Source organism: Dipodomys ordii, unplaced genomic scaffold (genome assembly GCF_000151885.1).
Source record: "Dipodomys ordii isolate 6190 unplaced genomic scaffold, Dord_2.0 Scaffold161, whole genome shotgun sequence".
In the NCBI taxonomy this organism is placed as follows: domain Eukaryota; kingdom Metazoa; phylum Chordata; class Mammalia; order Rodentia; family Heteromyidae; genus Dipodomys; species Dipodomys ordii.
Window position 1 is genome coordinate 714791 of NW_012267377.1, and position 25595 is coordinate 740385.

The following is a 25595-nucleotide window of genomic DNA, read 5'->3' on the forward strand; positions in this document are numbered from 1 at the left end:
GTTTTTTTTTTTTTTACTGCATTCCTCGCCACCCCCTACTTCTTCTCTTAATTCATGGCAGCCTGGGCTGACTGCAAACTACAATTACAAGTGTGAGCCACCAGCTTTTGGCCTGGTGTGTGTAACTTTAGAAGTGCCTTTTTAGATCTAAGAAACTTTGCTTGTGTGGACACACCTTTCCAAGAACACATCCTCAGACGTAAGCACAGCAAGCGGAACCCTGTGGAACCCTATGTGTCAGCCCACTGCAGGGCCCCCTGTGGGCACCCTGTGGATCCTGTGTCTGCCTGCGGGCGGAGCCTATATCCCCGCTTCCTCCAGGCGCATCCCACCTCCATCCGGCACCACCTATAAAATCTGTGGGTCTCATTGCAAGACGAAAAGGCAAGTTCATGAAGGAAGTGGGGGGGGGGAGGGAGGCGAATCACAGTCCAAAATTCAATGTATATCCTACCAAATCAAGAAAAGTGAGGGAAGGGGTGGACTGGGAGGGGTGAGTGAGAATGTTGAAAGAGGTGACATCAATTAAGATGCACCGTATTCATCAACAGCCTTGTTGAATGGCCACTCCTTTGTCACTTAAAGATACTAAAATATTAAATACATTGTTTCACAAAATAACGCAAGTTCTCGCTATGGGACTGGAAAAGTAGCTACCTTTTTCTCAGGGTCACAACCTCAGTGCATCCCAGAGGGACACAATCTCTCATGACTGCCATCTCTCCCCTGGGATACTGTGGATCCCAGCCGGGTTGGGGACACAAAACCCACAACCCTCCTTCCCTTGGGTCAGAATCTTTAAGGAGAATGCTTAGTGTCTAGGGAAACCAGGGGCAGAAAGAGGGCACCTGGTCCTTATGCTGCCCCCATGAGAAGAGACAGCCCTAGAGCACTGTGAGGGTGTAAGGCTCTGGGTTCAAGTCCTGCTACTGGCACACACAATGAAAAAAAAAGTTTACATAAGCCATAAAAGATGTGTCTATGTTGTTTCAGCTCACTCTGGCATCTCACTCTATCAGTTTAAGAATCCTAACTCATGACACAGTCATAAGCATCAATATTCATACATGCATATGTATATACCCCTATGCGCACAGGCCAAGGCCTGGAGCCTTGTAAGGGTGAGAGAACTCTTGATCCTGTAAGGACAGCCTTAGGGGAGGGCCGCCCTACCCCGACGCCATCCATCTGGCAGCAGTGTGACAGGGAATTTTGTGAAAGTATGTTTGATGATTCTCTTTCCATCTCTCTCCAAGAAGAAGTATTTACAGAAATTGAAACCTTTATTGGCTAGGATATCACAGAAGTCCAGCTCTGCTTTTATTAGATGGATGTGAAAATAAATGATAAAAAAAAAACAACAATTGTTGGAGGAAGACTGAAGGGAGATTCAGTAGATTTTGAAGGAAAAGAAAAGGCTTCCAAATCTCTGCAGCACACTGAAACTAAATCCATATGTACAGCAGAAATATTTTTTTCTTTTTATTATCTTTAAATAGTTGTACAAAGGAGTTGCCATTTAACAAAGCAGTTTATGAATATAATATGGATGGATCAATGTCACCCCTTTCAACATTCTCACCCATCCCTCCCCTACCCATCTCTTCCTTCACTCCTTCATTTTGTAGGGTGTACATTGGCTTATTGATTGCATTCTTCCATTCTTCTCTTTTTCACTCATCTACCCCTTTCCCCTTGGCCCCACTTCACCCCTTCTGAGTACCCACTTCCTGTGTTGACCTTAGCTGAACTTTGATTTTGCTTTTTAAGGAATTACACTGTTTGAGATCTCCCTTGAATCTACCACAAGAAATGTTGTTAAATACTTTTTGGTAAATAATAAAAATGTCTTTAAGTAAACAAGTCCATGTAAGGGATATGTAGGGTTCCTTTTATGCTGTATCTAATCATCCTAAATTCCTCCTCTAATTTGTCGTGTGTACATGAAGACTTAAAGCAAAGATCAGTGCTTGGGAATCACTAGACATCTAGACTTCTCTCTCAAAGAAGGTTGGGCTTTTCTTCACCCAAAGCCTAAGAGTTCCCTGCCAGAATGAAAGAATCCATTTTCTACATGGCTATTATCAAAGATTCTCTGTTCTCTGTGAATGAAGTTGCAAATACCTGACACTGTAATTTGCAAAAACACATAAACCCCCATATGAATTACTGAATGTTTAGTTTTGTGAAGGCAAAGTCAGAATCAGACTTCTTGCTTTGGAGCATCAAATTCCATCAAGAGTCTGTATCATGTTCTATACATGAGCACTTGCGTGTTCAGTGTCTTAAAGAAATCCTGACTGGTAATAAAGAGAGGCAAACAGTGGCAGAGACTCTGAAAAGACTTTTATAGACACCTCCACTCTTTTCTTGGCATTTAGTAATCTTGGAGAAATTGAAAGGAAAGGAAGTTTAATTTAAAGGGGCCTTCTGCCCGTCTTTGCTGGGGTTCGCCTGCCCAACATGAAATAATAATGCATTCAACTGTCCATCTTATAATAAGTAACCTTTGTATCACCCCCATCATTGGTGAAAACCACAAACAGGTATGAAATACCAGGAAGAGCGAGAGATCCCTGTGACCTTCATGTGATTATGTTTGTGCTAATGTAAAGAGGAGAGATTCTGCACTCAGACATCTGAAGAACTCGAGTCATTAAAAATGAATTGATCGTTAGCACGGGAATCTTGTGCACTGTGCTGTACAGAAAGGGATGTCCGACACATGGGAGAATATCCCATGAGCAAATCAGATTTGCAATTGTGTTCTCTTCTTCCTCTGTTCCATTACCAGGTGCTCTTGCAATGGTAGAGGCTTAAAGCTTCTGAGTCTACCTTCTTAATATTAAATATCTTGTGTGTGCTTCTTAAAGTGACTTATTTTTGAAAACAGATTGTTTTACTCCTAGAGTAACCAATCAGTGCTGAGCCTGGCTTGCCTTTATTCATGCAAACCTGTTCTTCCAACAGGGGGGAAAAAAGGATAAAAGAATTTGCAAAACAAAAATGAATTTGCTCTGAGGAACACTATGAGTTTCAGCAGTGATGATCTTTTAGAACTGAGCTTGACTGAATTAAAGCAGGTGGAGTGCGGGTAGTTCTGACTTAATGGGAAGTGTTGGGCTGTGGCCCTTCTTAGCTATGCTGTCCCCTTCTCATCCACACAGAGCAGCGGGGGTCTTCAGGCAGCTCTGTGAATTTCAGATGGGCCAACATGAAGGAAAGATGGTGTTGAAGGAAAAGGTCCTCTGATAAGCAGTCTATACTTTTCTCATTTGCGGGGGGTTGGATGGGAGTGGAGGGGAGAGTCCTGGGGCTTGAATTCAGAGCCTGGGTACTGTCCCTGAGCTTTTTTGCTCAAGGCTAGCACTCGGCCACTTGCTTTGGGGTGATTAATTGAAGATAAATATCTCACGGACATTCCTGCCCAAGCTGGCTTTGAAAGGAGATCCTTAGATCTCAGCTTCCTGAATAGTGGCATGATCCACTAGCACCCTGCTCAAGCAGGCATTTTTAGCCATTAAAAGCATTCTCCATCATATATACCATCCCAGCTCAGCCTTTCAATGTGTACACCACTTATGATCCGTTCTTTCCCCTAAGTGTTGCTTCTCTATATTTAGGAAGAATTAATACCTATGGCATTGTGATTCTGAGTTCTACATTATTATTTAAAACCAGTTTGGGCACTCCTTGAATTACCTTGGAGCAAATATGAACTATAAAACACAAATATTTGAGAGGCTCTTCCCCTTGCTAAACTGGGAGTAAATCAGGTTTACCATGGGAGAATGCTCACACGTACAGAGCCCGTGGGAAGGCCATGAGGTCACGCCAGCTGAAGACCTCTGTAATTCATGTGATTCTATTTTTTCAAAGAAAGAGACACTAAGCTGGGTGCTAGTGGCTTATGCCTGTAATCCTTGCTACTCAGGAGGCTGAGATTATGAGGATTGTGGTTAGAAGCCAGCCCAGGTAGGAAAGTCTATGAGTCTCTTATTTCTAATTACCTACCAAAACATCAGAAATGGAGCTGTGGCTTGAGTGGTAGAGTACTAGCCTTTAGCACAGAAGCTCAGAGACAATGCCCAGGCCCTGAGTTCTGTCATCAAATGACAGAAATGAATCTGCAGCACAACCCCAAAACTTTGAGATCTTACAGTTGAAGGATCTATTAAGGAAGGCAGGAGAGGAGACTAAACAGTAAATGGTGAATAAATGTGACCAGTGCACATTATATTCAAGCATGCAAAGGTCTTAATAAAACAAGGTGTTTGGTACCATTAACATATGATAATAAATCCAAGTTTTGTTTTCCCAATTGTGCCCATTGATATAGATCTAACCTCAGATTTTCTGCTAATGTTTATAGAGCAAAATGTTGCCTCAAATATCTGAAACCTTTAGAAGACGTCATTTATTTATTCTGACCACAGGGCTCCCTTCTGGCTCTGAGAAGCCCCTGTTGGAGATCTGCCTTCCAGCAGACAGATTAGCTGATGGTCCTACAAGGTTAAGTGTGATACATGTGTTTGGGGAAAATTGAGATGTGCATTTAGAAGAAACATTGCTTTTTGATCCAGGCAGGAGAGCATACATAATCTCCTCCAGAGGCTGTGAAAGACTTCATTTTACACACAAAATTGGGTAGAATTGCCCCGGACTGCATTGAATATGGTTTTTGAGAAATAGCTAGCCCCAGAACATGCTGCTAAACACCAGTTAAGGCCTCAGAGCAACAAAGAATAAATGTAAGCAAATGTGATCTGTGCACACTTGCAAAGACCAAATGTACACCCTTGTTGACAGAGTCTCTATATGGAACCAATCCTAAACACTACAGAGTCAAAGAGGGACAGACATTCTTGAAATAGGACACTGAGGGGACTGGCATAATATTGACATTTGTAAAAATTAAGATAGATACAAACTGTTTAAAAACGCTTTCCAGCAGGAACTGGATTATGGGCTCACTCTTGTAATCCTACTAGCTACTCAGGAGGCTGAAATCTAAGGATCATTGTTTGAAGCCAGCCCAGGAAGTTAAGTACAAGAGATTTTAATCTCCAATTTAACTCACAAATACCCAGAGGTAGAGATATGGCTCAACTGGAAGAGTGCCAGCCCCTTGAAGTAAAAAAGCTAAATAAGAGTCCAAGTCTCTGAGTTCAAGCCCCAGTAGCAGCACGTGCGCACGAGCGCGCGTGCGCGCGCGCGCACACACACACACACACACACACACAAATGCACTATAAAAGAAAGGGATTTCCCGTTTTTCTCTATTGTAAAATTTTCTTTTCACGGTCTAGTGTAAAAAAGTACATGTCTGACAACATGAGAAAAACAGCCATTTAAAAAGAAAATAAATTCTGCATTTTTAGCCATTTTTAAATTAGCCTAACCTGAAGATTTGACCCAAAGCATCATTTGGGGATTCCATAAGCTTTTTAAAGTACAGAAAATTCTGCTGAGGATTTTAAGGTAAAATAAGACTTATACTTACAACATGATTTCTTTGTTGCTTTGTATGTCCCTCCCCTATGGTATAACCCCTGTTTTCACTGTAATTGATGTTGGTACACTTTGTGGAGGGGAAGGGAAAACACAAATTGTTTAAATAGGGATACAGGTGGACCCATTGCAACAATGAGATGTACAAAACGTTATGTCAAAAAACAAACTTTACAACTGTGGCGGGGGCGAGAAGGGGGGTGGAGATGGGAAGGGATGGTAACAGAAAACAAAGGAGGAGGCAACAAGGCTTGATAAGAAATGTACTCATTACCTTGCTCATGTAACTGTAACCCCTCTGAACAGTATTTTCACACACACACACAAAAGACTAAGTAGAAACTGTGAGAATTACACGGCATAAGGCCTTCCCTAACTTAAAATATTCTGCTTTACAAGTGTAATAGCTAAATCACGTATAAAAAGTCTGAGAATGGTCTTCTGCATGTTATATGGAAATGGCTGGCATCTTTTGATGGGTCGTCATACCCTTGTTATTAAATGACAGCGATCATTAAAATGCCAAACATATTTTGACAGAATTCACTTTATAAAATGTCAGCAAGTCTATGTTTTTATTAGTTTGCTCCAAATCAATTTAGAAATTTCAATAGAATGCTTGTAAGTATTCCCCAAGCAATGTCCATTCCTGACTTTGTGCACACACAAAAATATTACAAATTAATCAGATTTCCAGATTTCTGCATAATGGCTTTCCACATTTATTGCTTAATCCTATTATGAAATGCTGTTTTGATTGACACATCACAATGGAGATAGAAGTCAATTGAATAATATGTAGCAGTCAATTTTATTTGTAGCTTAATGTGGTGAAGTATTTTTTGCACATTTCCATTATTTATAAGCCTGTCCCTTTGGAGACTCTATAGAAGAATTTGTTTTAAATGAGCCAATAATACCTTCTTTAAAATTTATAAGTGTGACAGAATCATATCTATTTTTTTTCCCCTCTGTTCGTCCATAGCATGCCAGCAAACAGGGTCTGAATTGTCTTCCATTTGCTAGTTATAGGACAAACATCAGGAAAGAGGGATCTTGTTAAAACCTTGCTTGGAAGGGGTTCACACTTACCCATGAGAAAACTCCAAGAAAACAAAAGGCTGCCAGCAAGGCAACCTTCAAAACTGGCTGCCAGTTTTGTTTCCTTCTTTATGCAAGTATTTGTTTCCAAATTGTTTTTTTACTTTAAATTGTTTATTGTTATTATAAAGGTGTTGTACATCAGGGGTACCTTTTCATAAGTCAGGTGACAAGTACATTTCTTTTAGGACAATGTCACCCCTTCCCTCACTCTCTCCCAGTTTTTCCGTTCTGTCCCTGCCCACAAGTTATATAGTTCATTTTCAGATAGAGTCTACTGAGTACCATTGCTGCATTTGTTCATTCTTGTCCCTCCATGTCTGTTCCTTCTTTACCCCTCCTCAAAGACAGAAAAACAAACAATAAAGAAAAAAAGAACAAACCTCTTGTTTCCATTTTCCTAGAACTCATTTCGATACACAGAGTTTTACATGATCAGAGGCACAGAAGCATTGCACCTTTGTGTTCCTCCATTAAGATATTCCTCCTTTGGTCTCACTGTGTGTGAATGCCTAGAGTCCTGTCTAATTGATCAGGTCCTGGTGTATTTTAGATCTAGCTTCCATACATGAGAGAAAACATGCACTGTTTGTCTCTCTGAGCTTGGCTTACCTCACTCTTCGCATGATTTGTTCTATGTCCACCTGTTTCCCTCTTCTGATAAATTCTTAACCTCTCTGGTCTGTCCTGAAAGAAAACACATGAACACACGCTGGGACCATTAGGAATCTACTGTTGTGATGGAATGGCCCTTTTCCTTTTGGGGAGTACAGACATCATCCTTGATTAGGACATCAGTTGTGTTCAATGCCCAGCCAAATGGCCCTCTGTGGAATAATGTGGGTCTTCCCTCTTTTTGGTAGCCCCAAGCAACTTCTTTTGCGAGATCCGTATTCCTTTTAGGATATGGGATAAAGTGGGGAAATGCTTTATTTCTTAGGAAAGGGAATTCCAAAGCCTCAGAATCTGAAATCTGAATGAAAGAGGATGTGGAGCACAGAGGAAAAGGGAACAGCGATATTTGGGGATAATGTGGGTAGGTAGCCTTGGTCACGTCTGAGATCTTACTTCCCTTCGCTTGGTGCCGACAGCCCAGTTCTGTTGTCTGTGCATCAAGGATGCTGTTTCTCACATGAAGGATGCACTGTTGGGGACTGAGTCTCGAGGTACCACCTATTACTGCAGCTGGTGCTGTGTTTTACCGACTGCCCTTGGGTCCCACCCCTGATGGCTTTGGCCATCCTGAATCCTCTTCACATCACTCATGCAGGTGATGAATGATCTGAGCACTAGCGCGCTTAACAAGCCATTGCCATGTCTGTGCCTTGTGCTTCGATGACTTTGTGACATCGCAGGCCACGGGGTCATCTACAATTCCCAGGCTGGACCTTTTACTAATGGAATACTTGCTTTTTGAATTCCAGGGGCTAGAGGAAGCGCACCACCGCTCTCAGACCCAGGCACTCCTGACCACCACCAGGCAGGCCAGACACACCCTCCATTTCCTGTTGGGTCACAGGTTAGTAAGCTCTCATCTGCTTTTCACCACAATTGCATTTAGTAGGACTTAACCATCTAAATCACCAAATAAATAATCATGAGTTAAATCTAATTAACTCCAGCAGAGCTATGATAGTGATAAATTTGTATAAGGGAAGCTATAGGGCTACATTATTTATTAAGTACCATGGAGAAAATATGTGTTTGCAAAACTCTTCCCTCTTCTCAAAGGAAGAATTGGTTTTAATCATTTGGAAACATTCTCTCTCTCTCTCTCTCTCTCTCTCTGTTTCCCTGTTTCCTCCCTCTCTCCACCCCCCCCCTTAAAACCTACTCTTTCTGTGCTGATGTCTACCAGTCAGTTTTCTCAAAAGTAAAACTTTAATGACTGGAGTGCAGAGAAAATTAAGTTATTTCAACCTTACTATAGGCATTTTTTGAAATACAAGATGTGATTTAATATAAAAAAGTTAATGCAATTTTAATGCAAGTTCAGCTTATTGGGTTTGACAATACTGTACATCACACATAGCTCCTGCATTAATAAAGAAATACATTCATTATTTTTTAAAGTCCAATATTTTTTGCAGCCTGGTGTGGGTTATATGGAGATGTAGAACACAATTATAAATAGCTGGGCTTATTTACTTATTTATTTATTTATTTATTTATTTATTTTTGCCTCTGTTGTCCAATGCGAAGCATTTAGTTTATCTTGCTTTTGTGGGAACCAGTATTTGGGTCTTTCTATCCCTGCTTGCCATCAATGGTCTTCTGAGACAGCTCTGTGCAGGTGCCTAGCAGAAGTCCATCTTGGTGTTCTTATCTCTATCACCACCTGGTGTCAGATCCCATCGCCCATCCCCATGCCCAGGCCGCTCTGTGTCTGTGGGCATGAAGCCAAGGAGACATCTATCAGGAAGCCAAGTTGGGCAGAATTGTGCATCAGTGTCTTCTTGTGTTGTGTGCACTTGTACCTGCACATATGCTCTGAGGGTCTCTCCAGAGGGGACACAGGAAACAGCAGGTGGCCAAAGAGTAGGTTCAGCCCTTCCCACTCCTCCCTTATCTTCAAATGGAACACCCCTGCCCCTCCTAGTCTTCTCCTTGTATTAGAGAAAGGTGTAAAGCGAGTCTAGAGTGTCTCTCCTAGACTTGGGCTGGACCTCTACACACAGGAAATGCACTGCTAGTCTCACTGTACTTCGTTGAAGGATGGTCACACTGTTAGCATCGTGGCTGGCTACTATATACCGAGCTTTGTACTGTGCCCACCTTTAGTTACATTTTCCTTTACAACATCACTGGACAAGGAAGTTGGACCCTCCCTAGAAGAGAGGCTTGCATAGGAAAGTTGGCCTGGGATCAGGTTTCACATGGCAGCAACCCCAGCACTGCAATCGACGTCCTGGACAATGGGCTGGACTCTAAGGTCAAATGTCCCTGGTGGTCATCTCTTGCAGTCAGAGAGGCGCTTCTTGTGCTACTCTGGCACCGGCCCTCCCCAGGCACCAGATGTGGGGTTTCGACCAATGACTACTGAATTAACTGTGCACATAAACAAACATTTTTGTTGTTGTTGTTTTGTTTTTTATGGGCTTATGTCAGTTATGGGGGGCAGGGACCCCCAGAGATTTCATCCTTAGGTCTTCACAGGTGTACACCATCTTCCATTCCATTTCCCTGCCTGTACTGCACTCCCTGCCCCCTTCCCAGTAAGAAACAACATCCCTAGTAAGTTCTCTTGTTCCTTTTCCATAGGAAACAAATGACTGTATAATATCCTTTTAACTGGGCAGGGAACCTTAGAGTGATAGCAAAAGAAAAACATTTTATCTTAAAATCTGAAATTCTTATTTTTACATTCCATTTTAGATCTTGTACAGAGATACTTTGTGCCATTTAATAATTGTCCATTTACTTAAATATCCAGTTTCTTTTCATATATTTCAACATGTATAATATTTTATATTAAGTTATATGTGTGCACATCATATAATATGTATATGTATATAATATAATATATAATATATAGTATAACATATAATATAATATATAATAATATAATATTATATATACATATATGCATGCATATATGTATATAATATGTATTTATAATATTGCATGTAAATATATTATATTTTATACATGTAAAATATAAATATCAAAATATAATGTGTTATATTTATATATAAAATTTTAAGTATATTATATAAATATATGTACAAAGATATGTGCCATGTACATATGTAAATATATTTATATTATATATGTATAATATAATATTTACATATATTCTTATATTTATACATATAACACATTATAAAATATGTGCATATATTTTATTTATATGACATATAATGGACTTATATAATATGCATTTATATTATATATTACATTTTAATATATGTGTAATTTTTTTATATCACACACATTTTCTATTTTTCTGAAGTGTCCCAATGATCTACTTTTGTAACCCTGTAGCAGACCAATTAGATTGGTACTATAGCAAACTATTTTTCTATCACTTATATATTTTAAAATATAGTGCATATTTTCATGCATTTATCTATTTTTCTGTTAAATTCTGTCTTCAAGTTCTACCTTAGAAGTGCATTCGGAGTCAAAGAGGGATGGATATATTTGCAACTCTCGTTCCTATTTTCAAGTTGCTTTCCTGAAGGATTAGTGGCATCCAGCCCCAGGTCTGCATCACGGTGCCACTGTAGACTTACCAGCATCAAAAAAAAAAAAAACTTTTACCTTATTTTTGTTAATTCAAGAGCTGAAAATAGTATTTCATTGCTGCTTTTGAACCCCCAGATCCCATCCATTTCAATGAATTCTTTCTGAACCAATAGATAACAAATCATGTAACAGCTTCAAATACATGTGTTATAATCAAATGAAAATTTATTGAGATTGTAATGTACAAGAGTAAGGTGCATGTGTGCATACGTGCATGTGTGTGTGTGTGTGTGTGTGTGTGCCAGTACTGGAGCTTGAACTTAGGGCTTCATGCTGGCTGGCACTCTGCCACTTGAGCCATAGATCCACTTTAAGCTTTCTGCTGGTTAATTGGACAAAAGAGTCTCACAGACTTCTCTGCATGGGCTAGATTTGAACTGTGATCCTCAGATCTCACCCTCCTTAGTAACGACTACTACAAGCATGAGTAATCTTAGCTACCAGTGCCCAACTACAAGATACTACTTTTAAAAGTATTTGAGCTCCCCAAACCAGGTAAAATTTTCCAATGAGATATAATTTCAAAACATTTTTCACACTAGATAAATCACTTTTTCTGGGATAGAGCATTTCTCTGTTACTTATGGAACTTTCTGATTCTGCTAAGGTGCAGGTGGGGAAGAAGTGTTGAAAGCCCATGTCTTGTTCACTGTAAACTGAGCAGGAATTCTCTTGTTTTCTTGTAGCCTCTTCTGACGGCACAGCAATTAGCCTCTGCTGTGGCCGGCGTGATGCCAGGAGGCCCACCAGCCCTCAATCAGCCCATCCTCATCCCCTTCAACATGGCTGGACAGCTAGGGGGTCAGCAAGGCCTGGTCCTCACCCTGCCCACAGCGAATCTCACCAACATCCAAGGGCTGGTAGCAGCAGCTGCAGCTGGAGGCATTATGACTTTGCCATTGCAAAATCTACAAGGTAACTCATGTGTCCATGTGCTGAGTGGCACTGTACCCATTTGTTGGCCAGGGTTCTTAGGAGTGGATAAGGAAACTGCCTTGAATAATGGATGTGGTTTAGAGAACTTCCACCCTAGAGCAGAAAGGCTTGCAGAAGAACTTCTCTGTGAATCCTGAGCTTGCTTAAGCCATGGGCTTTGTCCACTCTTATTTCCTCATGTGAATACAGAAGTCCTTTGGGTCTTCTGGCAGCACTTAGGACTAATCATTGAAAGATACATCAAGCATGTAACTGTAAACTTCCTATGCTGGCATTTGAAGATATGAGTTACAATCTCACAAGTTCTTCCATTGAACCATGCACTGAGAAAGTTTAGTTGTGGCCTCTTTGTGGGGGATTTTTGTTGAAGGACCTCAAATATAAGGTATTATATGGGACAAATCCTTTCATGGTTAGTGCCAAGTAGATTTTAGGTTTTCATTATACAACAGATGTATTATTGTGCATTATTTTTGTAATGAGAAAAAAAACTTGTATAGTGAACTTTCTGTGTTAGGCATATAACAAGACTATTTTTACTCAGGAAGAATACTCCTCTTGAGATTATGAGGGTTTTGACTGTTTCTTAAAATATTTTGTAACATTGGCTGATGGACTGGATTTTCAAAAGACTGTTAGAGGAAGAATTATGGTAGAAAAAAATGGTCTGAAGACAATAGAATGCCTTACAACTCTGCAAGAGTGTTTATTTGTATCAATGTTAATTTTTATTTTTGCAGTTCAGCTAGGTTAGTCATCAGAATAACAATCTAAGAGACTTCGTTAGTTGGTCAAATGTCAGGGCTCTGTATAATTTATTAAGAGCATTAGTCCACATACTCAAAACTGGACCAGGTAAGAAATGGTGAACTCTGGACCTCTTTCCACCCATTGTTGCCACTTCTTGACTCGCATTTTAATGTTTAAAATAAAGTCTCTCTCAATTGTGCCAAGAAACCTGCCATTCATAAATCATGTATGTTCAGGATACACTAATGCACAAACTTTGCTTGTTTCGAATTTGAGTGCCTTGGAAATCAGGAACTCAAGATGAAGCAAATAACACAGGAATACACAAGGTGAAAGCAACGGCTACAAAGTGTAGGGAAAGGCTTTTTAATGTAGGTGAATGATGAAATCTTAATGAAGAAGTGGGCATTAACAAAAAGCAGCCTTCCATTTGGAACATTTGTGCTTATGGGAATATTGAATATGATAAATAAACATAAGCACTCAAGGCTCCTTGGTCATGAATTAATCCAGCTTGGTTAAAATGGACACTAGAGTCAGGGTCAAAAATAAAAGTCTTTGATATCTTTGTTATGTATGGTTGCGTATTGTTCAGGAACTTGGTGTCTATTACTTTAAGAGTTCAAGGTGGACCTCTTCATTCAAGAGTTTTCTTTTGCCAGGGCATGATGGTACATACTTGTAATCCCAGCACTTGGGATGTAGAGGTAGGAGAATGAGGAGTTTGTGGTCAGCCTGGGCTACGCAGTGAGATCCTATCTCAATAACAACCCAAAACAAACGAAAAAAGTTTGTTTTTTACATTTGTTTTGGGTTTTCTTGTTAACGTCTGATTTATGAGGTAGTTTATGATTTGGAAATTGGTTCTTCTTGGCTCCTTGACTTTCAGAAAATGAATCCCAGGGCTGTGACCTGAGTAAGTAGAGGCAAACGAAACGTTAGGTCTGTTTATCTCTTCATCTTTCGGACTCAACTTTCCATTAGCCTCCTTTTCTGAAGTGTTAGAGTTGATGACCATGCTCTTGCTGACTGCACAGGTACGAGCATTTCCCACATTGTCTACATCTTTGAACTTTCAGTGATGTGGAAGGGAGTCAGTGATGTCATCAGAATAAAACACATCCCAGCTGCAAATAACCAGGGTATGGAAACTATAACCTATGCTAATTGACATCGAATCCTCTCCCAATGCCTTTCTCTTTATTAACCTATCAGAGTCAGGATAAAAGAGATTTCCATCTTTCCATTTCTTTGAAATTTTCTCTTCACTTCAGATCATCCCTCATCATTTCTTCACCACTCAGATTTCACTAGTCTAAGAAATTAACCATTATGGTTGGCTGGAAAGAGATTTCCCAGAGCACAAAATTGTCAGAATTAATATTAGGAAAATCACAAACAAGCTAAATTTCTCAAATGCCTTGAGAAATCCAGAGACAACAGGAAGTGTCCAACATGCCCAAAGCCAGTGTCCACCACTTGAAGTATAACACCAGCTGCCATCTTGTGATCTAGCAGCCAACTCCAGGCTAATTCCATCACCTTCAGGTGACCTGTTGCTGTCTGTGATGATCTGTGTGTCTGCAGCTGTTCAGTTTCTAAGGATATAGTGCAGGTACTGAGGGGATAGTGGGTGGATGGCAGGCAGGAAAATTATCTGAGTGTTCTTGGCCTGATTTGAGGCTGAGCCAATCTAAGATGTCTCCAAGTTATCTTCTCTCTTAGGGATAGCAATCATACAAATAGGCTCTTGGTGCCTCAGCAGAAACCCTTACACACATTTATGTGGTCAGAAAATGGGACAGAGGGACCTTCTCCTACAGCCTCCTCTTTCCCCACTCTCCCCCAACTACTCTATCCACAATAAACACATTATTTCTCACCGCAACCCCAGGCCAAGGCTTTCAGAGTCTTAAGATGGCTGGTAAGCCTGATTGTCTTTAATCGGCACCTGCCTTCCCTAGTGATTTTATTAAACAAATTTTATTGGTGGAGTTTGAGAGGGAGAGATTGAAATGTAATACACACAGCCTGATTGTATTTTCTTTTTTTTTTTTGCAGTTTTTTCTTCTTTTTTTATTGTGAAAATACTGTACAGAGGGGTTACAATTACATGGACAAGATAATGAGTACATTTCTTATCAAGCATTGTAGCCTCCTCCTTCGTTTCCCCTTCCCATCCCTTCCCATACTCCCCCCCCCCAACGAACGTGCCCCCCCCCACACCAAAGTTGTAAAGTTCGTTTTTCAACATAACAACTCATACATCTCATTGTTGCAATGGGTCCACCTGTATCCCTATTTAAATGATTTGTTTTTTCCCTTCCCCTCCACAAATTATACCAACATCAAATACAGTAAAAGCAGGGGTTATACCATGGGGGAGGGACATACAAAGCAACAAAGAAATAATCTTATAAATATGTTAGAAACAATCGCATGAAAGAAAAAAAGCATTTGAATACATATCTTAGGGTTCATTTCCCTAACATCAACTTATCTGACCTTTTCTGCTTGACTCAGACATATACTAGTTATTGCAAATAAGGGGCTGGAAAGGTGGCTCAGTGGTAGAGTGCTTGCCTTGCATGCCTGAGGCCCTGGGTTCGATTCCTCAGCACCACATAAGCAAAAAGGAAAAAAAAAGCCGGAAGTGACGCTGTGGCTCAAGTGGTAGAACGCTAGCCTTGAGCTGAAGAGCTGAGGGACAGCGCCCAGGACCAGAGTTCAGGCCCCACGACTGGACCCAAAATAAATAAATAAATAAATAAAATAAGGGAAACCATGGGACCTATGTTTCTTTGGGCCTGGCTTATGTGCCTGTGTGCCATGCTTGTTCCAAGAGAGTTCTTTCTTTTCTCATTGTGAAGTGTGAAGCTCTGATTCATCAAACTATCTTGACCAATGGGAAAGGTCTCTGGTCATTCTCTAGCCTTCGCATCTAGCTGGCCAATCAGAACATTCTTCTATCTCAAATGCTACAGATTTGCTAAGAAAAAAAGTGGTTTCCATACGTTTTGTGTGTGTGTGTGTGTGTGTGTGTGTATGTGTGTGTGTGTACACACGCGCAGGTACTGGTACTGGGCTTGAACTCAGGGCTTCTCACTCTCAGCTATTTTGCACAAGGCTGTTGCTGTACCACTTGAGTCACATCTCCTTTGTTAGTTTTTGCTGATTAATTGGAGATAAGAGTCTCCTGGACTTTCCTGCCTGGGCTGGCGTTGAACCATGATCCTCAGATCTCAGCCTCCTGGATAGCGAAGATTACAGGTGTGAACCATCAGCACCCAGCAGCTTCGGTTTCTTAATAAGTTAGAATACAGGGATAAGTTTTTAAAATATTTTCCTCCTTACTAAAGTGATTTCTTTACGTCCTCTTCTAAAGAACATAGTCTGGCTCTCAGAGTTTGGAGACTATGATTCACACGTGTATTTAAATGAGCACTCTTACCTTGAACCTGCATAAAGAGCAGCTCTTCCCTACCAACAATCAGAAGAGGTCATACTCCAGTCTCCTCTACACTGCCAGCATCCACCTCATATCCACCTCACATCAACTGCCAGCAAATACAGAATCTTGGGCTCTCCATACTCCCACTGAACCAAATCTGCCATTTCTCCTGGTGATTCTTCTATGCACATTAACATTTAAGAAATAAGGATCTAGGAAGATTTTTTTCCAAAATCATTTGAAAAGTCATTCCTTTCCCTTTTACTGGTTAGCTTGAAAGAAAAACTGCTAAAACTACAATGTGCGATTGATCTAGAGGAAAAATAAAATGAATTAATAGTGGATCTAGCAAAGGAAAATCCTCTTTAAGGACCTCGAACAAATGTGTCAGGTGTTTTGCTTTTCTTAAACTTAGGCAGAAAATGTGAATGTAGGCATAGGTGGACCTGGGCATAAGATGTAGCCACAAAGAGATGTGAATTCCAGAAGGTTCTCATGGCACAGGCCAGAATGACCCACTAATCATTGCAGGCAACATAAATGGAGACTATAAATGTGCTCTGTAGCTGATTTATACCAAAGTGTGAACATTCCAGTTAAGTCAAACACAACATTTAAATTAATGACCAAAAATACATTAGAGCTTACTGCCTAACCTGAACATGGAAAAGCAATTAGGTTCAAGGCATGTTTAAAAATTTTTTGAGGGAAGGAATGACATTGTCCAAAAAGAAATACACTCTTTACCTGACTTATGTAACTGTAACCCCTCTGTACAACATCTTTATAATAACAATTTTAAAAAATTTTTCAAGTGGCGCTGTAGTTCAAATGGTAGAGCACTCACCTTGAGCTGAAGAGCTCAGGGGACAGTGCCCAGGCCCAGAGTTCAAGCTCCACAACTGACAAAAAATAATTATCTTTTGTTGTCATTGTATTTGATTTTGGTTCCCTGTATCTTGTATATACCTTTACTTAATTTGGGGAGGGGAAGGGGAATAACAAAATGCTGAAACAAGGACATAGGATGACCCACTGCAACAATGATACTCACAAGTCACTATGATGGAAATGATCTTTACAACTTTGGGGGAGGGGTAGTGGGAGAGGTGGGGGAGGGAAGGAAGAGGTAACAAGAAATGTACTTATTACCTCACTCATGTAAGTGTAACCCCTCTGTACAGCATCTTTACAATAAAATAAAAATTTAAAAATCAAAGCCTAGGATGCATTTCCTGCCGGTAGCTATAGCAGAAAACTCACCCTGCTTTCCTTTGCTTCCTTAGTCCATTTTTGAGCCACTATTATAGAATACCTTATGGTAGGTGTTTTATAGAGAAAAGGGTTTGCTTAGGTCATGATTTTGAAGATTCAGAGTTTGAGCTTGGGTGGCCTCTTAGGTTTGGCTTCTGGTGAAGGTCTCTGGCTACCTTACACATGAAGAAGCAAAAAGGAAACCAATGATGCACCAGAAAGGCCAAGTAGTCAGAGTGCCATTGCTTTATAATCACCCATTCTCATGAGAACTAACTAGCTCTGCCAGAGCAGCATTAATCCCTTCTGATGGTGATGCCCTTGCAGCTACGATCTACTAAGTTCACCTCTTAAAGATTCTTCCACCCAGGTGCCAAACTTTCCCTTAAGGAACAAGGCATATCCCAAGCATTGTACCCCTAAAACTAATATTGGGAATAGTTTGGAGTGTAGGCATTTTTGTGTGCACACACACGTGCACACACACACACACACACACACACACACAGAGTCTCCATCAACCACAATCAATACATCACACATTTCATCCTTCCTCAAAATTCTCTTTGCAGGCAATCCCTCACTTCTCTGTCAGCAAAGATTAGAACTTCCCACAAATGGATTCACAAGGTCTATTCTTGTACCTTGGTGTCTGTCTTTTCTTCCTCAGCGTGACTTTAGGATTCATCTGTGTTGTATACATCTGTTGTACCTTTCTTTCCCTAATAGTTTTCCACCCTAAAGCTATAGCAGAGTTTGTTTATTTGTGGATGTCCCCATCTATACCAAACAGCTTGAGGGTACAACAGTAAGCAAGTATAAACTCACTTTAGCAAACAAGTATGCACACTTCCTGTTGGCCAGGCAAGTCATGTGACCACACAGCAGCATGCAAATACCATGTAGATGGGTCTGTATGGGAGCTGGGCGATGAACCCTGTGCTAGATGTCTCTGGGAAGTGTCCCTGGTTAACAGTTCTTAGCCCAGGTCCTTCCCTGTCTGTTAACTACCAGAATTGTTAACTAACATACCTGATGAGGATGTGGAAAGTTCTCTGGGAAGTTTCTCAGTCCACATCCATCTTACAGACACTTAGGGGCCAAATGGCTGCCTGAAGTTTCCAGCACTAAAAAATATTATAGCTTTTGGTTGGGAAGGAAGTCTTCTCAGAAAGTGCAACACTTCTGGTCATTTCTGCTTCTGGTCATTTCTGCTTCTGGTCAGTTCCACGTGCCAAAGTTTTGTCCAAGACATAGATCCTGATTCCAACTCATCTTGGTTTCTTACCACCATACCATTCTCTTTGGATTTAGGCAACTTTGATCAACCTTGGTGTGTGAGAGTGCACTGGCCTCCTTGACTTCTCTGAACATGTTCCCACTAACTCTGCACAGGCTGGCATGTCTGCTTGGAGACTGTCCCTCCTCATTGTCACCCTCAGCTCTCCTGTCCCCCTTAGCTGCATTTGTATTTACTTTTTCTCTAACATCGATTACCATATACAAAAATCTCCAAAACTACCTTTCTTCTTTCTCTTTTTCTTTTCTTAAAGCCTTTTGATTCCTTCCTACCATGGCCATCAGAGTCAGTGGTGGCAGCCTTGGATACTTGGCTGGTGCTACAGAGAAGAATCAGTGTGTAGAATGTGTTATATATAATGGTATCTCACTGTCCCTAGAATGGAATCTGATTCAGTAATGTGTCTCAAAAACAGAAAATAATGGTGCTTAAGTATAAATGATGGAGTTAGAGTATGAATGGATAGATGGGTCGATGGATGAATGAGTTCTGGAGTTAATCAAGTAAAAAAAGTCAATGGAACACTCAATACAGAGAAGAAGGCATAGGGGAATAGAGACTATCAGGTCCTCTAAAGTTTGGCTGTTATTCTAGTGAAAATTAAGAGTTCCAGGTAACAAGAAGTTAGATGAGACAGGCTAGAAGGAACTTGTAAATAGAACCATAACCAGATTAACACAAGACAGGTTTGCTTAGTTTTGTTTGTCACCAACACAATGTTTATTCCTTCATTGAACAGGTAATTTTCTAAACCTTATAGTATACTAGACCACTATCTAAACTTGAGATATGGAAGTCACCCAAGACATTCCTTAAAGAACCAGCCTGGTAGTTGGGAAGTAGGGAACTGAACTATTTTGTACAGAGATCATAAGCCATTGTCTCTGCACTCTACAGAACCCCAGAGGATGGACGGACCTGAGCTATCCAGTGTGGGGGGAAGAGGAATCCTCGGAGAAGGGGCTAATCGCATGGATTCTGAATGCAGAAACAATGAATATAACTCGAGGGACTACTTAAACTAGCAAAGACTTAGAAACATGATCTCCTTTATGTAATATCTAGCAAGAGGAAAAATTATAGGGACCAGATGCGGTGGTTGTTCCCTCAGGCTAGAGTAGCGGCCATCAGGGAAATGAAGATCTGGGAGCTGACGATCTCTGTCTCAGCCATGCTTGTGATTGCGTGACTGCAGGAGTCCATCCAATTTGTGCCATAAAGCGGGGACATTTACTATGGGAAATTATACAAAAAACATTGACTAAAAATATGTGAGGACAAAACTGTGGATGGAATTAAAGCCAGGAAAAGGTCCATAGGAACAGCAGACTCAGGTTCTCCTATTAAGGAATCTTGTTGACTTCATTGCTCAGATTTAGAGGGTAGCACAAAATAATAATGATTCTAAGTGCATAGAATTTGACTCTGATTGTCTCAAAGGAGCCCAAGGGTGTGCCTGGTACATGCTTGCACACACATGCGCACACACACATACATGCACTTATATACATGCCATAGCAGGCAAAAAAATAAACATGATACCTACCAAGAATTCATTCCAGGTCCCCAAAGGTCCTAAATCTGTAGATTACTCAGGCCCCATATATAAAATGGTAGAGAACTTACACACACCTAGGCATATTCTCCCAGTGCTCTAGTCCACCTTTAGATGACTATTGCCTACCACATTGTAAGTAAAATGTATGTATTTATTACATTGTATTGCTTAGGAAATAATTACTCCCAAACTCTAAACATATACAGACACATTTTATCCATGGTTGTTGAATCCCAGGATGTAGAACTAGTAAATATGTAAAAATGCCCAACTATACACAGTAGTGTTTCTGTTAGACTCTAGACAGGAAGAGATTATAAATGATATAATTTATTCTTTGAATATTCTGAAGTGCCTACATCAATAGTTGTTACATTTAAATAAAAATATTTTTGATTACTGCCTAAAACATCATCCCTAGCGAAGCATGACAATGGAAACCTATAATCTCAGCTACTTGGAAGGTACAGATGGGGAAGGGAAGCATGGTTGCAGGCAAGCCCAGACATAAAACTTCTTGGGACTTCATCTCAATCAGTGTCTAAGTACTGTGGCAGGGCTCTGTCATCCCAGTGACAAAGGGAAGCACAAATAGGAGTATCAGAGTTCAGGCTGGCCACTTCTCACAGAGCAAAAATAACCAACACAGACAGGTCTAGTGGAGTGATGCAAGTGGTACAGCACCTTCCTAGGAAGCATGAGGGCCTGAATTGAACCCCTAATACCACCAAAAAAAAAAAAGAAAACCAAGTTGTACGAGCAAAAAAATAATTTCTAGCATGTCTAGTGTTCAAAGCAGTCTGTTGACTTCCTGGCTACTCCAACTGCATTAATTTCTCAGGTAATAATATAACCAGGAAAAATACTTTTCATTGTGTATAAAAAGGACATAATGCTAGCTGAGTTGTCTTTAATGAGCTTGGTCACAGGATTGGGGGAGAAGTTGTTGGGGTATGGGGGGAAGGGGTGGACATGTGCATGGAATCACCTAGTACTGTGCCTGAGACAGGAAGGAGGTGGGCCATGCTCTGCTTTTGCCTGTAGTTTACTCTTCCACTACCCAGGGACGTCCATACTCAGTTACCTCCCCCGGTGGCTTCACAATCGTGAAAGCAAATGTCTGATACCCCTTACAGAAAGGACAGTGCAGTCCCAGCCCCAGATACAAGAAGAAAGGACTCCAGCTTTCAGTATGCAGTGATATGTGGGTGGCTGTCACAATATTAAAAACACCTAGTGCATAAGTTCATATTTTCAGCCTGGTTCAGAAGAGCTCCATAGGATGCATCATATACTAACACCAAATCTACCATAAAGAAGTTATGAAAAGTCATTGTAATGTGTCTTACTTTGGCAGTTTTCAAACCTCTGTATCTCTGAGACTTCAGACTTTTATTTAAAAATACCTAGAGAGCCTTTTCTGCAGTACATTATCCTTGAAGCAAGCATTGCTGAAGCACTGGGGCATGGATTAAACCAGAAGCACATGAATGAGGGGTAGGACTAGTCTACTGCGTATTTAAGAGATACTGTCAATGGAATAAAGCATTGTCAAAGGATAATGGTTTCCAGCTGCCACATAAATGTCAAAGCAAAGCCAAAGCATTTATTTTCAAAGCAAAAGGCAGAAAAGTAATGTGATCCCAAGTTTGCACAAAATAAGGCTTTAAATCCATCAGGGCGTTTGATGGCAGCTAACTTCGTGTCTACCCTGGGATGTGCAAACTAGATTTGATTCCAAGGCAACCAGCAGAGTTAGGGAAAGCAAGTAGATACATTGTATGATGGCTGCTGCCCACTGATACCTGCCTGTGTACGAGGAGCAGTTGGCTTGATGTTCTCAGCATCAGTTACCTAGAGCAAAGGCAAACTTACATGCACACTTGTCCCTTGGAGCCAAAATGAACTTCTCTATCTGGGAGAAGGTGAGGGAAGTGGGAGATGAGGAGGTAGTAAAAATAAGGAAATGGTCTCATGCCTATAATTCTAGTGACTCAGGAGGCTGAGATCTGAGGATCTCAGTTCAAAGCCAGCCCAGGCAGGAGAATCTGTGAGACTCTTATCTCCAATTAACCACCAGAAAAATGGAAGTAGTGTTGTGGTTCAAAGTGGTAGAGCACTAGCCTTGAGCAAACAAGCTCAGAGACAGCTCCCAGGCCTTAAGTTCAAGCCCCACAACTGACAAAAATAAATAAATTAAAATAAAAATGAGGAAAAGGAAGCTGGTCCCCAAATCTTCTCTGCCTACATTTTAGAGAGTGGAGATCTAATTTGCTTCCAGAAAATTCTGCCTGTCTGCCTGCCTGCCTGCCTGCCTCTTCCTTCCTTCCTTCCTTCCTTCCTTCCTTCCTTCCCTAATTCCTTCCTTCCCTAATTCCTTCCCCTTCCTTCATTCCTTCTTTACTTGTGTTGGGGCTTGAACTCAGGGCCTGTGCACTGTCCCTTGGGTTCTTCATTCAAGTCTCATGCTCTACCACTTGACACACATTTCTACTGCTTTTTAATGGATAACTGGAGATAAGCATCCTAGCCTCCTGAGAGCTAGAATTTACAAGTGTGATCCATGAGTACCCAGCTAGATTCTCTTTCATTGGCAGAATCTTCACACTCACATTGGAGCTTTAATTATTATGTACTCCTTCAAGGGCCATAGTGCAATTAGAAGAAATAATTTTTTAAAATCTGTCAGTGAGTTGGCTTTTTAATCTTTTAAGGGCCTGGACACCATGTCTGAGCTGTGTTCAAGGCTAGTACTCTACCACTTGAGCCACAGTACTGCTACTGGCTTTTTCAGAGTAGTTTATTAGAGATAAGAGTTTCCTACATTTTCCTGCCTGGGCTGACTTCAAATGAGGATCCTCAGCCTCCTATGTAGCTAGGATTATGGCATGAGCCACCAGCACCTGGCCTTTTCTTCTTCTTTTTTTTCTTTAAGAATGTGTGTAATTTATGCCCACTATAGTCTGGAACAAAACAATGGAAGTAACCCTCTCAGTTTTGAGGTAAGGAGAAGAAGATATTTGTTTTGTAAAAGATATAGTTTGGACATCATTTTAATTTGTTGAAATGATATACCTTTATTCATGTTTTATCTTCTTGTCAACAAAATGAATCTTTGAAAAAACTCTTTCTCCCATGTTAACCTTTTTCTTTGGCTTAACATCATCTTCTTTCAAGTAATATTTGTCAACTATGTTCACCAAGGCTACAGTTAAAATGAGAAAGGAAAAAGGAGAATATAAGTTGTCTGTTATTTGTCCCTGGATTAAGATGAGCACAAATTTACAGATCCATGAACAAGTTTTCATGTATCTCACTCTCCCCTCCCCAGAGATCTGTGATGTTACAGATTCTCCACAGAATATCTACATATATTTTCAACATCGGGCAAAAGATCACTTGAGTTTACTGTGTTTGGAGAATAATTCACATGGGAGAAAGTGGCATTAAATAAATAATAGAGATACAATTTATACTTCCATCTATTTCAAAGCTAATGCTGCTAACTTGCAATGGAATGGTAACACGAAGACACAGTGCCTTAATTTGATTGATTTGTTTTGACAGCAGCCAAATAATTGAGAGTGAAAGGTGTCAGCACAGATGAAATATTGTAGAAGCCACATTCAGAAGGCGACTCCAGCAGCAACAGCAGCTGGAGTCTCATTCTCCTTGATTTGGTGCTGTTCCTTGCTTCCAGTTGATTATGAAACCATGAAAGGTGCTCACGCTGTCCCACGTAGGGCCAGATGCAGAGAAAGCGGAAGCTTGTCAAACAGCTGAATGATGGAGACCCACCAAGGGCTCCAAGACCGCAAAAGCACACTGGGAGATGTGACATTCGTCTTTCCCTTTCTCCTGAAATGTGCTACTTCACTGCCTTTTGTCTCATTTGGAAGTGATTTGGAGTCAGAGCAAATACTGGATCCCATTTTCCAGCCCTGTGATGAGAGATGGAATAAAAAGTGGGGGTCCCTGGCACCATCTCTCAGCCCAGATAAGGCATTTGCTCAGCTGAACAACTAAGTGCTTGGTAAGAATGAGATTTGAGGTGCTTGGTTAATACAGAGGCTAAATGAGGAGAGGCTTCACTAGGATGAGCTCCCTGCCTTCAGGCAACCACTGAGCACAGAGGCCCATGGAATGAGCTGTGGCCACACTGGCCAGTCTGCATCTACCCAGGCTGCTTGCTGACTGTGTTAGCCACAGGCTGTGTTTTCCCTTGAAATTTGGGATCTTCTAGTTGTTTTTTTTTTAATTTTTTCAGTCTTAAGGATTGAACTCAAGGCCTTGCACTTGTACACAAGCTCTCTATCACTTGAGCCACACTCTCTACCACATGAGGTATTGCCCTTGGGAGCCTTGGATCATGATCCTCCTATGCCTCCCACAAAGCCAAGTTGACAGGCACATGCTGCCACCACACCCAGCTTGTTTGGGAATGGATGAGATGAATGTGTAAAATGAAAATCTCACTAACTTGTTGCCAGGCTGGCCTTGGAACTCGATCCTCCTAAGTAGCTGGTGTTAGAGCTTCCCTCAGCTGTCTTTTAGGGTTGTTTTAAAACTTAAATGTGATACTGTGTAACAGTAGACTCTAACATTAATAAGTGGATAATAAATGACAGCTATTTTTATTAAGAGCTTCAAAGACCAATAGGGTAGCTGTGAGCCACATATGACTACTAAGAATTAGAACTGGTTTTGGCAGAAACCATGATATACTGTAGTGTAAAATACACACATGCATAAACTATCCCATTAGTATTTTATTTTGATAACATGTTGAAATTATTTTTTGTTTATTGAGAATTAAGCACAACATATTATTAAAATTAATTTCATTTGATTTTTTTACTTTTTATTATACAGACTTGTTTATTATATAGATTTGTTTGTGAGTATATATGCTCATACAGAGGATTGAATTCAGGGTCTTGCATTCTCCACTTTCTTACTCATGGCTGATATTCTACCACTTGATTCATGCCTTCAGTCTGGATTTTTCTGGTTATTTGGGGATGGAGTCTCCTAGACCTTTCTGCACAGGCTGGTTTCAAACTGCCATCCTCTATGTCTCAGACTCCTGAATAGCCAGGACTTTTACAAGTGTGAGCCACTAGTTCTTGACTAATATTGGGGCTGTGACTCAGAAGATGTTGTATTTACAAAGCAAGCTATCTACTACTTGAGCCATGCTTCCAGCCATTTGTTTTCACTCTTTAAAGTGTGAACAGACAATTTTAAATTACATACGTGGCTTGCATTATTACATACATATATATATATATATATATATATATATATTCTACATGTCTGGCACTAGTTAAAAGCTTAACTCATTAAAAACAGCAACAGCTACAATAATATGCATTTCTATATTAGATCCCTAAGCAGAAAAATCTCAAAGGATCCACTTTGATAACAAAGAGAAAGAGAACACATTTTATAGGTTCTCTACTGTCACTTAGAAACTGTTGGGATTT

At 40.5% G+C, this 25595-nt stretch overlaps 1 protein-coding gene across 2 annotated transcripts in view; it reads left to right on the top strand.

Moving 5' to 3' along the window:
- Pou6f2 (POU class 6 homeobox 2) overlaps window positions 1-25595 on the top strand; it is a 339941-nt gene that overhangs the window by 93358 nt on the left and 220988 nt on the right. For both annotated transcript variants that reach the window (XM_013033013.1, XM_013033012.1), the window contains exons 2-3: window positions 8037-8131; window positions 11547-11775. In XM_013033013.1, the coding sequence (XP_012888467.1) occupies window positions 8037-8131; window positions 11547-11775 (324 nt within the window). The remainder of the gene's footprint in view (window positions 1-8036; window positions 8132-11546; window positions 11776-25595) is intronic.